The sequence below is a fragment of the Sitophilus oryzae genome, unplaced genomic scaffold (genome assembly GCF_002938485.1).
Source record: "Sitophilus oryzae breed Bouriz unplaced genomic scaffold, Soryzae_2.0 scaffold_2009_pilon_pilon, whole genome shotgun sequence".
NCBI classification, from domain to species: domain Eukaryota; kingdom Metazoa; phylum Arthropoda; class Insecta; order Coleoptera; family Curculionidae; genus Sitophilus; species Sitophilus oryzae.
In genome coordinates, this window is record NW_022146735.1 from 322,471 (window position 1) to 338,244 (window position 15,774).

The 15,774-nt window shown below is 32.1% G+C and overlaps 1 protein-coding gene across 1 annotated transcript in view; it reads right to left on the minus strand.

Moving 5' to 3' along the window:
- The window catches only part of LOC115884056 (hemicentin-1-like), a 372,498-nt gene that overhangs the window by 44,035 nt on the left and 312,689 nt on the right, over positions 1-15,774 (minus strand). Inside the window, exon 2 of the mRNA XM_030902507.1 lies at positions 10,409-10,602. Coding sequence (XP_030758367.1) covers positions 10,409-10,602 — 194 coding nt within the window. The remainder of the gene's footprint in view (positions 1-10,408; positions 10,603-15,774) is intronic.

Here is a 15,774-nt window from a genome sequence, read left to right on the forward strand (position 1 = left end):
AACATATGATATGTCATTCTATATAGAATGTCATTTTCTATTGAATAAAGTAAAAAATGCCCAGGGTGCCATTAAAAGATCAAAAGTTGTAGTCATTTCCGTTGAAACAGGAAGTGGCCAAAAACAATTGAATGCGTCAATCAATCCTAATTTATGTCATATACTAACATACCAAATCTAATTTTTTTATCTGAAAAAATAAAAAAGTTATAGGGGTGAGCCATTTTTTAGACGTACCCGGTATAGCTACTGAGAGTTGTGTTTATAAACCAATATTAGTATTTGTGTATAAATTCCACATCTATGACATATCTTTATGAAATATATAACATTAATGAATGAATGATAAAAAATTAGATTTGGTATTATTTATTTTCTCAAAAAGGGGTATTGAATTGATATTTTTATGTAACTGTATAGATTTTGTATTTTTATTCGACTATTCAACTCACTAACAAGTACGTCTAAAAATAGCAATTTTAATAAATAAAAATTGGCGTAGATATTAATAAAAAAACATCGATAAACCAGCTTTGAGAGACCTTGTTAACCGGTTGTATCGAAAGCCTGTTTCTTTTTTCGCAGCACAATAAATCGAAAAACCTAGAAATCTATTCAATTAAACTTTTTTGCCCTCTCTCGCACGCCTCTACCGCCTCTGATAAAAGGAAAAAAATAAATTGGATTTTGCCATATCGATTCTGATGATGAGAGGATAAAATAGTATAGTTGCGGTTTTACCAGAGTATGAAGAGATGTAATTCTATTACACTTTAGTTTTTCAAATTGAGAATCGAGTTATGTGAGAGGAAATAGCATGGTTTTCCCACGAAGACGCGAGCGAAACCGAACTTATAAATATAACCAAGCGCATTAAAATTGTTATTCTGTTCTTAACTATTGTATTCATTGTATCTGTTAAACATACTTTATGAAAAATAAAATTTTTTAAAAAAGTATTTTCGTTGTCGAAATCCATAATTATCGTATAAACAATATTTTTGCTTTTCCTTTTGTAAAACAATTCTTTTTCTTTTCCAGATGAAAAAAACGAAAAAAAAATGTCTATACTTCTGTGGAAGATCCATTTCTCCAAAAATGTCCTATCAGTATTTTTTTTAATAATTATTTTTTGTAAACACTGCTGCGTTAATCCAACGGAGACTAATTGTCAGCAGTGGCTTACTATTAAACAAATTTGCCTAAAAGATAAAAAAATCCGTTTTGGAAATTATATCTCTTTCCGTCGTCGGATAAATAATATAAATATATAATATTATATATTTATATTATTTGATGTCATTTTAACAGAACGTCAACGGTTTTTGTAGAAAAGTAAAGTAAAGATTTCAAGTTAACGTCTCCTTTTTGCTGCCAGGGCTAATCTGGACAGGGCCTACTTTGTTTACGCGGAATCCGAACCCCGGTCCTCGGCCATATCAAGGTCAATGGCCTACCGACTTGGCAAGTGTCTAAATCGACTCTTACTAACGAGATATCCGATCTCATCCGGCCTCGAACCGGCGTGAATGAGCAGTGTGTGTTAATAGATTTTACACTTTTGCCTTTTTTTGGACAACAGCACGATACAGAGTTTCGAACTGGTCACCCATCCATCCACTAGTATCGCGTTACGTCGCTTAACTTGGGTGTTCTAATGGGAACCGGTGTTTCGACGTAGCTGGGCCGTTGCCCGGTTTTTGTAGATGTGTATTGTCGATTGTTGTATGTTGGAATATAATCAAGATGTATTTTGCTAGTAGATGCTTTGTACAGGGTGGGTCAAATTCGACGCTTTTAAATAGAAACACCCTTTTCTATAGGAGATAGAGGAAAACTAATATCGGTGCCTGGAGCTCAATTTTCATCAAAAACATGATGGTGAAAACCGCACATCAATATCTGTTACCGTTTCGGAGTTACGGGGTGTTTTTCAAAAATGTGCATTTTTAACAAATCGCTGTAACTGCAAAATTTTGTAGTTTTATAAAAACATTTCCAAAGCACGTTTTTACGTAGAATTTAATGGTTTAAGTATAATTTTTTTAAAATTAGTAATTTAAGAATTATCAACAGAAAATTTGATTTTTTATATGGGTCACCCTATATATTTTTAATTTATTGAAAAGAATTTAAAATTACCTTTCCAAAAATGTAACACACTTTGGATTTGAACGGCACCGGCTATAATGCAAAAAAAATCTAGCTGTGAGCATCAATTAAAACGAAAATAATATTTGCTATGAGAGATGCAGCATTTCATAACAATTTAAATATATATTTAACCAACACCAACACATTTAAATTATATCTAATAACAATAAAAATAAATAGCAAACCAATACATGAGATTTTGTTACAGGTGTTCGACATTCTGTTATGGACAGACGGGGCAGTTTTTGAACATTTCTCGCGGAATTCATTAACTCAGTGGGGGTGAAAGTCATTAACTCAGTGGGGGTGATACCCTCTCATAACTGCTAAGTATTTCTAATTCTTGTGTAGATTATACGGAAGAATAAGGAACTTTTATTCTTCCACAAATATATACATAGGATTAGATCCATGGGCACTAAGTCAGGCGGCCTCGACGGCCAACGGCTGAGATCTTGGTAAGCTATTCAATTATTCTTGAAATTGACTGCAAAAATTTGCTGATAACTTCAGCGTTCAGAAGCGGTGCGTCGTCTTGCTGGAAAAATATGGTTTCGAGTTCCATTAAGGGCATATCATCAATAAGGGGTCCAGAGCCTACTAGTTAAAAGTGGCGAACTTTTAAAAATTCTGTATTTCAAAGGAGGTTTTAACAAAATATCAAGTGTGCTATATTTTTGGAAAGGTAATTTTAAATTCTTCTCACTTAATTAAAAATATAGAGAGTGTCCCAAATAAAAAAATATTTTTTCTGTTGATAACTCTTAAATTATTAATTTTAAAAAAATTATACTTAAACCATTAAATTCTACGTAAAAAGGTGCTTTGGAAATGTTTTCATAGAAATACAAAATTTTCCATAGCAAAAAAGTTACAGCGATTTGTTAAAGATGCACATTTTTGAAAAATACCCCGTAACTCCGAAACGGTAACAGATATTGATGTGCGGTTTTCACCATCATGTTTTTGATGAAAATTGAGCTCCAGGCACCGATATTAGTTTTCCTCTATCTCCTATAGAAAAGGGTGTTTCTATTTAAAAGCGTCGAATTTGACCCACCCTGTACATGTATCTGTTTTAAAAAAAAAATAAAGTATTCTCAAATAGTTGCATTTAAATATTTTAAATAGTTTTTTTCTTACTAAAGGTTCTCCAACCCAGTGTGAGTACATATCAATGTAAAACCTCTGACGAGGGGTAGGGGACTCAAAAAACTCACAATCTTTTTAGGATGTTTATTTCAAAATTTAATTTGATTCAAAAATGGGGCGACATGTTTCGAGATTCATTTAATTCCCATCTTCCGGCCCAGAAAGCTAAATTAATCAAATTACAATCAGAATAGTAAACAATTCTAATATAGTCATTATAGAGGTCAAGTTATAAAATACAATCACAAACAGATTAAAAAGGTTAAAAGATTTTTAAAATAGTTAAAAATTATTTTTTCTACAAACGTCAAAATAAAAAAGTAAAAAATTTTAATGCATGCTGTCAGTGCCTAAAATGTGGCATTATGTCACTGATGGTAAAAGTCATTTACTTTTCGATGTACTTAAACAGCCGTTAAACGGTAGCCTACTAAAATAGATATTTTGACGTCGTTCATGTCGGCGGAAAGTAATGCCTAGCCATAAGCATTTTGCAAGAGCAATTGTGGCTCCGTGGCTGAGGCTATCGCTTCGGGAGCGAATGGTCCGGGGTTCAAATCTCACGCCGACCAAGACTTTTTTATATTTTTTTTTGCTTGTAGCGTGATCTTATGGCATTGGTTTCATTTTTTTTTTGTTGGATTGGTTTAGTTATTTGGTGGGTTGGTTAGCGTGGTTATTTGGAGGGTGTTAATTCATTGGTTAGTTAGTTCTGTGGTGGGGTTGGTTGGTTTTTACTAATTTATAATTGATTTTTAAATTTTTTTTATCAGTGTCGAGGTTAGTTGGTTAAGTTGGTTATTTGGTGGGGTGGATAGCGTTGGTTAGTTCTTATAAAATTCCTATATTTCATAAAGCCGTCAAGTGCGTCACATCAACGACGTCATACCTATTAACGACATTTTAGTAAGCTACCGTTTAAGGGCAGTTTAAGTACAGCCTTTACTTTTAGCACTGGTGCTAAAAGTAAGTCACGTGATTTACTTTTAACACTTTCTTTCAATTACCTTAGCAACTATAAACTTCATAATTGATTTCAAAATGACATATTATGGATTATTCATTAACGTAAAAAGTAATAATACCTTGATATATACCAGCATAAACTTGTTTGTAGAAAAAATAGTGTATGATATGTGTGCTAAAAGTGATTTTATTTTGTTCGAAATACCACTTTTAGCACTTATATCATAAATAACTATTATCACAATTATTTAATCACAGACATCTTATGGCAAGCTTAGTTTAAAATTAAAACCACTAAATTACAATCACAAAAGGCAATAATACTAAATTTAAGTTCAACAAGTAGCCTAACTAAACAACAATTCTTTGAAAATGTTTGGGAAAATCCTTTCAAAATCTTTTTAGGTGAGGGGAGCCATATTATCCATTGTAATTAGTTTAAATGACGTTTTTAAGAAAATGAGTTTTTTTCTTTGTTTTTCTGCTTCCGACGGCGGAAAAAGATATATTTTTCGAAATGTTAAGCATTTTTTGTCTGTCCAGCAAATTTGTTTATTATTAAACCACTGTTGACAATTAATCTCCGGTGGATTAACGCAACAGTGTTTAAAAAATATAACTATTTTATTTTGTAGATTTTATTACAGTGGCAAAATATCCATATGAGTTTTTTGGAGAGGAAAAATTTATATATTTCTATATAAATATACTATGTTTTTTTTTATATTTAGCCCTATTTTCAAGATTTGCCCCTTTCAAAATCTTTCTAAGGTGAGGGGAGCCATATTATCCATTGTAATTAGTTTAACACTTAAGTCACTCTAACTCTCTGTACTTAAGTGACTCTAACTTAACTATGAGACTAGGCTGTAAATAATACTACTAAAAATATTTAAGCAATATATTGAAATATTAAAAAGTTAAATAGGATATATAAGAAGTTATTATATAAAGAAAAGAAATGAATGAAATGTAATTGAAGGTAAATGAAAATAGATGTAAAGTGAAATGAAATTTAAATCAATAAAACTAAAAGTATGACGTCATAATCCCCCTTACTTAAACTAAGTACAAAATCCTGGGTAGATTACCAATATCAAACTAAATCTAAACAGTCTTACTCTAATCGAGGTACAATCTTGAAACAACTCGGAAGTTCCTCAGGCTGAGCTACGGTGTATAGCTACAGGGTGGCTACGGCGGTGCACAGCAGCTCGGTGTACTGTCACTGGAGCCCACGGATGTCAGCAGACGTACGGATGCCGGCCAGGTGTAGGACTTCAAAAGGTGAACATAAAAACCCTAAATAATATTGGTTGTCTTAGAAAAGAGCCTCAATTATAGAACAAGGACTAGCACAACGTGTAGGAGTTAATAAAGGTAATAAAGAAGGACTAATCAAATCTGAACTTTACCTCAACGAGAGTTTATGATGTCCATCGGGTAACTCTACACACGGGCAACAGGAACGGATGGAATTCTGGACTGTTCTTGTGCTACGGTCTGGATCGGTCTTCTTGCTCTACAATTACGAACAACCAAATAAGATTTAAGAAAGATAACACTCAACTAATCTTTCTACACCACGTGGGCGTGGAAAAGTCGAAAACCAGAAAACAATATGAACAAAAATCAGTTGAGCATTGACTTAGAATAGGCAGAAGAATTATAGCATACCTTGGAACTGTCGGGGACTTCTTGGGCACGTGGAATCGGAATATCGGTCGGAAAATTTGGCTATTTAATCCCTTACGGAAATTGGTCGGTGGTCCATACAAATCAACAAAATCCAACCACGTCTCTAACCAAATGTGTTTCGGAAGCCTTAATCCTTCTCTAGGAAGACCTGTTAACTACCAACAGGAAATGCTTCACGAAACGACAGCCAGTTCTTCACGACGACACTCTTCAGTCGGTGGATACACAAGAAGTGATGCAAGGATTCGATTTCCTTCACAAAACCAGATTTCAACCGGAAATCTCCCTCCAGGATATAGATAGAGAACTATATATCTCGACTAGTCCAACTCACAAAAAGGCATAAATAAAAAAACGACGTTCTAGAATATTTTTCATTGTCATATTTCATATCCGGTCAATGAACGAACTTATTCACAAATTCCCACCATTAAATGAACGAATTGCACACTGCGATCCACATCAAAAATAACCAATTTAACTACGAAATTTTATCTGATAATTATAAAATTTCAATAACCAAAACAAAGGATAAATAAATCCAAAAACATCTGATTTGATCTGACAGTGACAAGGGACAAGTGATTCTAATGCTGGGCGGCATCCAGTGATAATATTCTGTGGCTCTATAGCGCGGTGTATATCGGGTTGCATAATTGTAAAATTTAAATAAAATAATATTTACCAATAAAATTATAGTAAACATGATGCAAAAATAATAGCTATTTGCGATATTTTATGAGCTAGCACACAGAGGTCGTTGCGAGGAAATTTGACTGTTACAAAATGACGTTTTTAAAAAAATGAGTTTTTTTCTTTATTATTTTGCTTCCGACGGCGGAAAAAGATATATTTTTCGCAATGTTAAGCATTTTTTTGTCTGTCCAGCAAATTTGTTTATTATTAAATCACTGTTGACAATTAATCTCCGGTGGATTAACGCAACAGTGTTTAAAAAATATAACTATTTTATTTTGTAGATTTTCTTACAGTGGCAAAATATCCATATGAGTTTTTTGGAGAGGAAAAATTTATATATTTCAATATAAATATACTATGTTTTTTTATATTTAGCCCTATTTTCAAGATTTTTTTAGAAAACTGTACATAAATACATCTACTTTAACTGGTAAACATAGTTTTTTATAAAATTTTGTATCGTTATCGTTGGAAACATAGGAAATCCCATGCAAATTTTGAACTGTTCAAATATTGACTCCCCTTTTGATTTTACAACGAAGTGGAAAATATATTTTTTAAAGGTTTATGTATGGTAAATACACATGCCAAATTTGAACAATTTTGGACCAGTCGATTTTGAGCAATTTAAGAATGATTGCATCTATTTCTATATCGAAACAGAACAGGTAAAAATCAAATACCAGTCAAAAACCGACATACCTTAGGCTTACAAACTATGATTCTGTCATTGTTAAAAGTAATTTAATTTTAATATTCAGGGGAAATTAAGTGAAATATGTCAGATATACTGGTCTAAGTTATTTCCCGCGTAGTATTTATATGTATCATGTGTTTATATGTAACATGCTCACTTTTAAGTGTACAGGGTATCCCAGGCTGAGCGTGCATTAGAAGTTTCTAGAGAACTACAATATCTACATCGGATATTTTTTGCCACATGATTGTTTCACAAAGAGATCTATCAATTATAAATATTTTCAATTTGGCGGCACTTCCAGAAATACCAGAAGTTGACAGCAACTTTCTTATTTTAAATGGGTACCCCCATTTTTATTACACATTTAAATTCGCTGTAAAATTTTATGAATTTTGATGTTAAACACTCTATACCTAAGATTAACCGTTTTTGAGAAAAAAAAATATTTAAAATTTTTGGACGAAAAAAAGTGCCTGTCAAAAATATGTGTATAGCCTAAACCTTAAATTTAGTGATTACCACAGCCACTGTGCCATAAAGAGAAGACATGTGGTGGCTATCTATTTCAAAAATGAAATTGTTCGAATGTCATATAATAATGACCGCAGCTGTCATGGAATCGAGCGATTAAAAATTATCATAAATCATTTTTTTCAAATGGAAACCCACTTTTTTATTTCGCTAGTGAAAAGGCTTTATAATTCGTTACTTTTTGACTAAACATGTCCCTATACCTAAAATCAATTGTTTTTTAGTTATTTAAAATTTAATTTTAAAGCGTATATTTTTCTTCATTTTAACCAGTGCCTATGACTTTAAATGTCAGGTGATGTAAAACAATAGATCTGGCCATGTCATATTATGCTACTTTGTTCAAAAAGCAGTATATTATCGGTCATCATTTCCAAGCCAACTTTGCGCTGTTTTTTTTTCGATCTATTAATAATATCAACTATTAGATATCACTAAAGAGCGAAAATATGGGATATATGTTTATAAATACACTTTTTGAATTAATATATTTTCTCACTGACGAAAATAAATTGTCCGACTGTTTTGACACTGACTGAAATTGACACTTAATGTCAAAGGAAGCTAGATAAAATCAAGAACAATATACGTTTTCAAACTAAATCTTAAATAACTTAAAAACGATTTATTTTAGCTATAGGAACATGTATACTCAAAAAGTAACGAATTGGAAAACCTTTTCACTAGTGAAATAAAAAGTGAGTTTCCATTTGAAAAAAATGATTTATGATAATTTTTTATCGCTCAATTCCATGAAAGCTACCACCATTATTATATGACATTTAAACAATTTAATTTTTGAAATAGATAGCTACAGTCTTCTCTTTATGTCACAGTGGCTGTGGTAATCACTAAAATTGACTTTTAGACTATACAAATTTTTTTGACAGGTAGATTTTTTCGTCCAAAAATTTTAAATATTTTTTTCTTCTCAAAAACGGTTAATGTTAGGTATAGAGTGTTTAACATCAATATTCATAGAATTTTGCAAAGAATTTAAGTATGTAATAAAAAATGGGGGCACCCATTTAAAATAAGAAAGTTGCTGTCAACTGCCGGTATTTCCGGAAGTGCCGCCATATTGAAATTATTTTTAATCGATAGATCTCGTTGTAAAACAACAATGTATAAAAAATCTCCGGTCTAGAAATTGTGATTCTCTAGAAACTTCTAATGCATTCTCAGTTTGGGACACCCTGTATAACAATAAATTATTATAGTTTCTCCAACGACAAGATCCTTGACTAATATATTTAAATTAATTAATTATTAATTAATATATTTAAATTTTGAGTGACAAGTGATTACTTAAAAATATTGTGAAAAAAACTGTATAGGACTGAAATTTAATCTTGGTTAATTAATTTTAATCTTAATTTTTTTCTGCAGTACTAAAATGTATTATTTACCTATCGTGTGATGTTATTTTACAGATACTCCAGTTTTTGGTACCATATACGAAATGGTATACAATTTTATTTGTGGCTAACACAACTCTCTCTGGCCATAGTCTCTGCACGCACTGAATATTAATTGTAAACTATGGTCTGGGACAACACTTAATTTGCCCTCGAGTTTTCCTCCACTTAATTTTAAAAAACACGAAACACAAGTAACATCACCGTCAAAAATGCAAAACGCAAAATATTTATCATTTCTATTTGACATAATTTGACACAAAATTATAACCTATAATTGGCAAGAGTTTGACAATTCTCAAAAATCTTAAGTCGAGTTAATACGCATAGGCGTCCGTTTGTCGTTCATCGTTGCGTCAAGCCAATAATATTGAAATATGATCTGTCATTTTTGAAATAAACCAATAAAACTGGTTAAAAACAACAAGAGACGACGCATGACGTATTTATTTATAAACCCATCCATAATTAACTTAAAAATATTAGAAACTTTTTTTTAGTGAAATAAATGGATTGGTATGGAAGTCATCTGCTTTTTTTCTGTCATCGTCTGTCGCAATCTTACCTGAGAAAAAAAAACAGAGTATACTAGTACTGAACATTAAAATTTTATTAAAATTAAGTTACGTTTGAAAATGGCATTGACAACTTCAGGTATGTCAATTTTTGACTGGTGTTTGATTATTACCTGTTCAGTTTTGATTTAAAAATAGATGCAGTTTTTTCAAATTACTCAAAATCTGCTTGTCCAAAATTGTTCAAATTTGGTATGTGTGTTTACCAGACCTAAACCTTTAGAAAATCTATTTAAAATCAATAGAGGAGCCAATACAGTTCAAAATTTGCATGGAATTTCGTATGTCTCCAACGACGCGCGACGATGCGCCACCCGGTATACATTTTGCTTTTTACCAACAGGGCTATGAAAATATGACTAAAAAAGAAACACTAAATACTTTAAATTTAACGAATAATTTTTGTGTTGTTTCTTTTTGCATCTGAGTGAATATATTTTTTTTTATTTTCCTCTTTAATGTTAATTCATTTATTTTTCTTATAAAAAAATATAACGTTATAAAGTCTATCTTACCGTTCGGTCTCCTGGATGTTTAACCCTGCAACTCAATATAGTGGATTGCCCCACCACCGCTGTAACGTTTCTGGGTCCTACGTCGTCGAAATGGGGCTTCTGGGGCTTGCCGGAAACCGTTTCCGATAATTTGCCTTTTGTGTGACCACTTTCGGATGCTTCGTGGTTAGGTAGACCCACTAAGTCCGCGTGACCTGAAAAGAAAAAGAAAATGTGAATCAGATACTAACATATTGTGAAAAAAAAACATGAATAAAGATTTTATTAAGTAAGATTTAATATAATAAACAAAATAAATAGAAAATGTTAACATCAAGTTATGTTTATTAAAATGTAACGTAAACAACAGCAATGACAAATAACTACTTCAGACTGGTTTAAAATGAATTAGAAATTAATTACAAATTTAAGTATCGAGCACTTTATAGACTATATGAGATTTTATGATATTTTACTCAGAGATTATAAAGTAGATTTAATAACGTTGTGTTTGAAATAATTAATTACCAAGATGTAGAACAAAAGCGAACATGAGCATGGATTCTTACTAGTCGTACTTTATAGATGGATAAATTCAATTATCAAACCATAAAGTATCTATTAGATAGTAAGTGAATTTTCATATTAATAGAATTCTCGCAAAAATATTTCATATTTTTTTGTATAAAAAGCATTCGAATTGTAACTTGCAATATTTTAATTAAATGCATTTGCATGTTGACTCAAAATGTTCTATTCTAAAATTCGCCGAATTGATTTGGTTTGGTTTGGGATCGGATTCTATATTCTAATGTATACAGGGTTATTCACCACATACGACAAGGAGTATTGTAGCCAAATCTATGGTTAAGACGTAATCGACATGTCGAACTCAATAATAAAAGTTGACGCCCAACTATGGAAAAAGTTACAGTGGCTCCAAACTTACTGCATAAAATTAATATGATTTAAGCTTCATCCAGAACCTCGCAATTAGTGGAATAAATGAGTGATTTTCATTACACTGTATACATTTTAGTTTACGATCATTCACAATATTTAAAAAACACAATTAAAATTAATAAAATATCTTAGCAATAGCTTGCGTTAGTCAGTTGTATCCATAGAGAAACCCTAATATTGAGCCACAATTTCTTTTGACGGAATATAATGAAAGACCAAAATGACATTTCAAATTTTAATTAGTGGAAAAGTTAAAAGTTTGATAACATTTTTTACTAATTGAAAATGTCTACCACTAATTTTGACGTTCTGAATGCTTACATTGAAATTAAAGGAACACACTTATACAGAACGTCTGTCCGTTTGTAGCTACGGGGTATCCGTGAGAGGGGAAAAGATATTCTCTCGATGTTTTTCGTAAAAAATTAGACGACGCGTCCCATGAATAAAAATTCGACAAATTTGCAAGTAGCCAATAAAATAAGTGGGCGGAGCGATTTCCGGTGACGTATTCGTCAAGTCGACGTATAAAATATATTGCTGTTTATTTAAATGTTTTTTGTCCGCATTTTTTTCATAGACACAGATCCAGCAGACGTACTGTACGCTAATTTAAACCACTAATTTATTCCACTAATTGCCAGGTTCTTAATAAAGCTTTAGTTTTTGCTTGATAGTTATTAGTGATATAGACAAGTCAAAACTTTGTGGTGTAATATTTCAAAATTAAGAACAAAGTCAGCCGAAGAACATTTTTTTTATTTGAGAATCACCCATAGAGCAAATAGTCTAAGTTAGGTTAGAACAAACTTTGCACGTAACGAACAACGACAAATAAAGGTAGAAGGATGTAAATTTCCAATGATAAACGATTTTTCCGAGCCAGAGCGCGGATGAGGGAAAAACTCCGGGAAAGTCCGGACCTCCGGAGGAAAAGTAATGGTTCGTCTAGAGAAAAGCCCGATGTATCATTTAGCGCTTTAGGACTGAGACTACATTTTTCACGTAATCATCTCGGATTAGGATCAAGCCCTGTGCAAAGAAAAGAAAGAAAAAATCCTTTTTTATTTATTTAAAATAAATTGCCCTACCCAAAAGGCGAGATATTATTGCTTTAGATATTGCGGCAACCTTTTACTTAATATTATACTTTTTGAAAATATTATCACACCCATATCCTGTCTGGATTTGACTCTTCAAATCCTCAAAACGTGATATTTGCAGAGTATTTTACAATTCACCAAAGAACATAATTTACAAATCAACTATAAAATAACGGAGGTTAAAATTGGTAGATACAGTAGTTCTGTTAAAAAATCCTTCATGAGGAAATGGGGGAATAAATAATATAAATTGAGAGAAGTACGTCTCATCATGACGCTCTAAGCCTGATTAATATCAGGCTTGCTTGAAGTTTCACTTAATAGTGAAACTTCTTATTAATAGCTATTAAATTGAAGGATTTGAAGGATATGTATGAAAAAGTGTAGTTTAAAATAATGAAAAAGTAATAAATGATTAATTCACTTTCACAAAATTTGTATTAAAATGACCATCTGTCCGTCTGAGGACTCCTTTCGGGTACTTCTATCCACATACCGAGTTTGGTTCCAATCGATCCATAATTAAGAAAAATCCTGATGATTTCGTCCATTTAGAGGCATCGGTTCGAAACGTCGAGAGAGTTATCTTGTAGCCTGTACCCCGTTAGTGCTCTGATGAAGATATAAACGAAATGTCGTATCTAACTTTGCAGAGCGGGACCGTGTGCTCACGTAGTCTACCCACCAAATTTGCGATCGGATGACATCAACTTTTGACGTTTCTTACGTCAAAATTAACTGTCACAGTGACACGTGTCGTTCATTTAAATCGGACGATTTTTTCGCCATTGACGATGATGTTTCATAGTGCACGAAACGTCGTCAAAATATCATGAAAAGATTGTACCCGAGTTTCAGCCCTCTAGCTCACATAGGGCCCAAGTTACGATGTTCCAAAGATCTCAACGTCCTCATTGGCTTACCACTTTATGTGACGCGTTTCCTAATGCTAGCTCGTGTATCACGGCCTTCAATTTTTACTCTCAGCGCGCGTAAAGAAGTTTCACTTCAAAAAGTCTTTGTCGGTGCCTTTGTCGGTATCGGCTGGACAAAGGACATAAAACTCTCAATACTTCCAACTGACTTCGGAAATACTGTATCTATCTAGTACTGTTTTCGAGAAAAGAAAAACAATTCATTGCATGTCTCCAGACCCACTAAATAACTTCAAAAATTAAATTCCAATTTCCACTTAGTGTAAACTACTTGATAAATAAAATACTTGATAACAAAGTTAAACAACATTTTTTGTTTAATTGCGTTTTAAAGCACGTACACAACTTTGCAGTTTATGATTGACATGTTCTATAAAAGATACACTAATAAAAATATTTTCTTGAATAAAGAGTATACTCTCATCCCAAAACCATATGACTTTCATATTTATATGTCGATGTTTTGATATTTTGGTTGAACTAACTAAATTCTCTAAGATAACGCTTACTTCATTTAAAGAATCACTCTTAAATAGACGATACAGGTATTTTTTGTTTCAAGTTTATAGAGCTAGATTCCTATACTCTTGATGTACAGGGTGGGTCAAATTCGACGCTTTTAAATGGAAACACCCTTTTCTATAGGAGATAGACGAAAACTAATATCGGTGTCTGGAGCTCAATTTTCATCAAAAATATTATGGTGAAAACCGCACATCAATATCTGTTACCGTTTCGGAGTTACGGGGTGTTTTTCAAAAATGTGCCTTTTTAACAAATCGCTGTAACTTTTTTGCTATGGAAAATTTTGTATTTCTATGAAAACATTTCCAAAGCACCTTTTTACGTAAAATTTAATGGTTTAAGTATAATTTTTTTAAAATTAATAATTTAAGAGTTATCAACAGAAAAATTGATTTTTTATTTGGGACGCCCTCTATATTTTTAAATAACTGAAAATAATTTAAAATTACCTTTCCAAAAATATAGTACCCTTGATATTTTGTTATAATCCCCTTCGAAATACAGAATTTTAAAAGTTCGCCACTTTTAACTAGTAGGCTTTGGACACCTTATTGATGATATGCCCTTAATGGAACTCGAAAACATATTTTTCCAGCAAGACGATGCACCGCCTCTCAACGCTGAAGTTATCAGCAAATTTTTGCAGCAAATTTCAAGAATAATTGGATAGCTAACCAAGATCCCAGCCGTTGGTCGTCGAGGCCGCCTGACTTAGTGCCCATGGATCTATTCCTATGGATATATTTGCGGAAGAATAAAGGTTCCTTATTTTTCCGTATAATTTAGACAAGAATTAAAAATACTTAGCAGTTATGAGAGGATATCTTTGAATTAAGAAAAAAAAAAGAAATGTTCAAAAACTGCCCCGTCTGTCCAAACAGAAGACGGTCTATATGTCGAACACCTGTAGCAAAATCTCATGTCTTGGTTTGCTATTTATTTTTATTGTTATTAGATATAGTTTAAATGTGTTGATGTTGATTAAATATATTTTAAATTGTTATAAAATTCTGCATCTCTCATAGCAAATATTATTTTCATTTTAATTGATGCTCACAGCTAGATTTTTTTGCATTATAGCTGGTGCCGTTCAAAGCCTTCCTTATTTAGAGCGGGCGAATTTTTATATACTCTATATCTCGAAGAGGAATCGAGCAAAATATCAAGTGTGTTATATTTTTGGAAAGGTAATTTTAAATTCTTTTCAATAAATTAAAAATGTACAGGGTGTCCCATATAAAAAATCAAATTTTCTGTTGATAATTCTTAAATTATTAATTTTAAAAAAATTATACTTAAACCATTAAATTCTACGTAAAAAGGTGCTTTGGAAATGTTTTTATAAAAATACAAAATTTTCCATAGCAAAAAAGTTACAGCGATTTGTTAAAAATGCATATTTTTGAAAAACACCCCGTAACTCCGAAACGGTAACAGATATCGATATGCGGTTTTCACCATCATGTTTTTGACAAAAGTTGAGCTCCAGACACCGATATTAGTTTTTGTGTATCTCCTATAGAAAAGGATGTTTCCATTTAAAAGCGTCGAATTTCACCCACCCTGTACAAGAGAATATTTCTATCCATGTAAGCCAATTTTGACTCTTTTTATAAACTATGTGGGCAAAAGTAATGCACATTTAAAGAATAAATTTGCTAGATATACAGTGTCTTTCTATACCGGGCGCGTCTCAAAAGCGGCTCACATCTACAGGATGAGTTTCCTACGATGTTCTCTATGGGTATCTAGGAAATTACTGTAGATAGAGAGTCGGTTAAATGGGGAAAGAATTGCAGTTTTGTGGGGTCATAAATATGCGCCTTTCAGATTTTTGAAAAAGTTCATGGCTTACTAGATA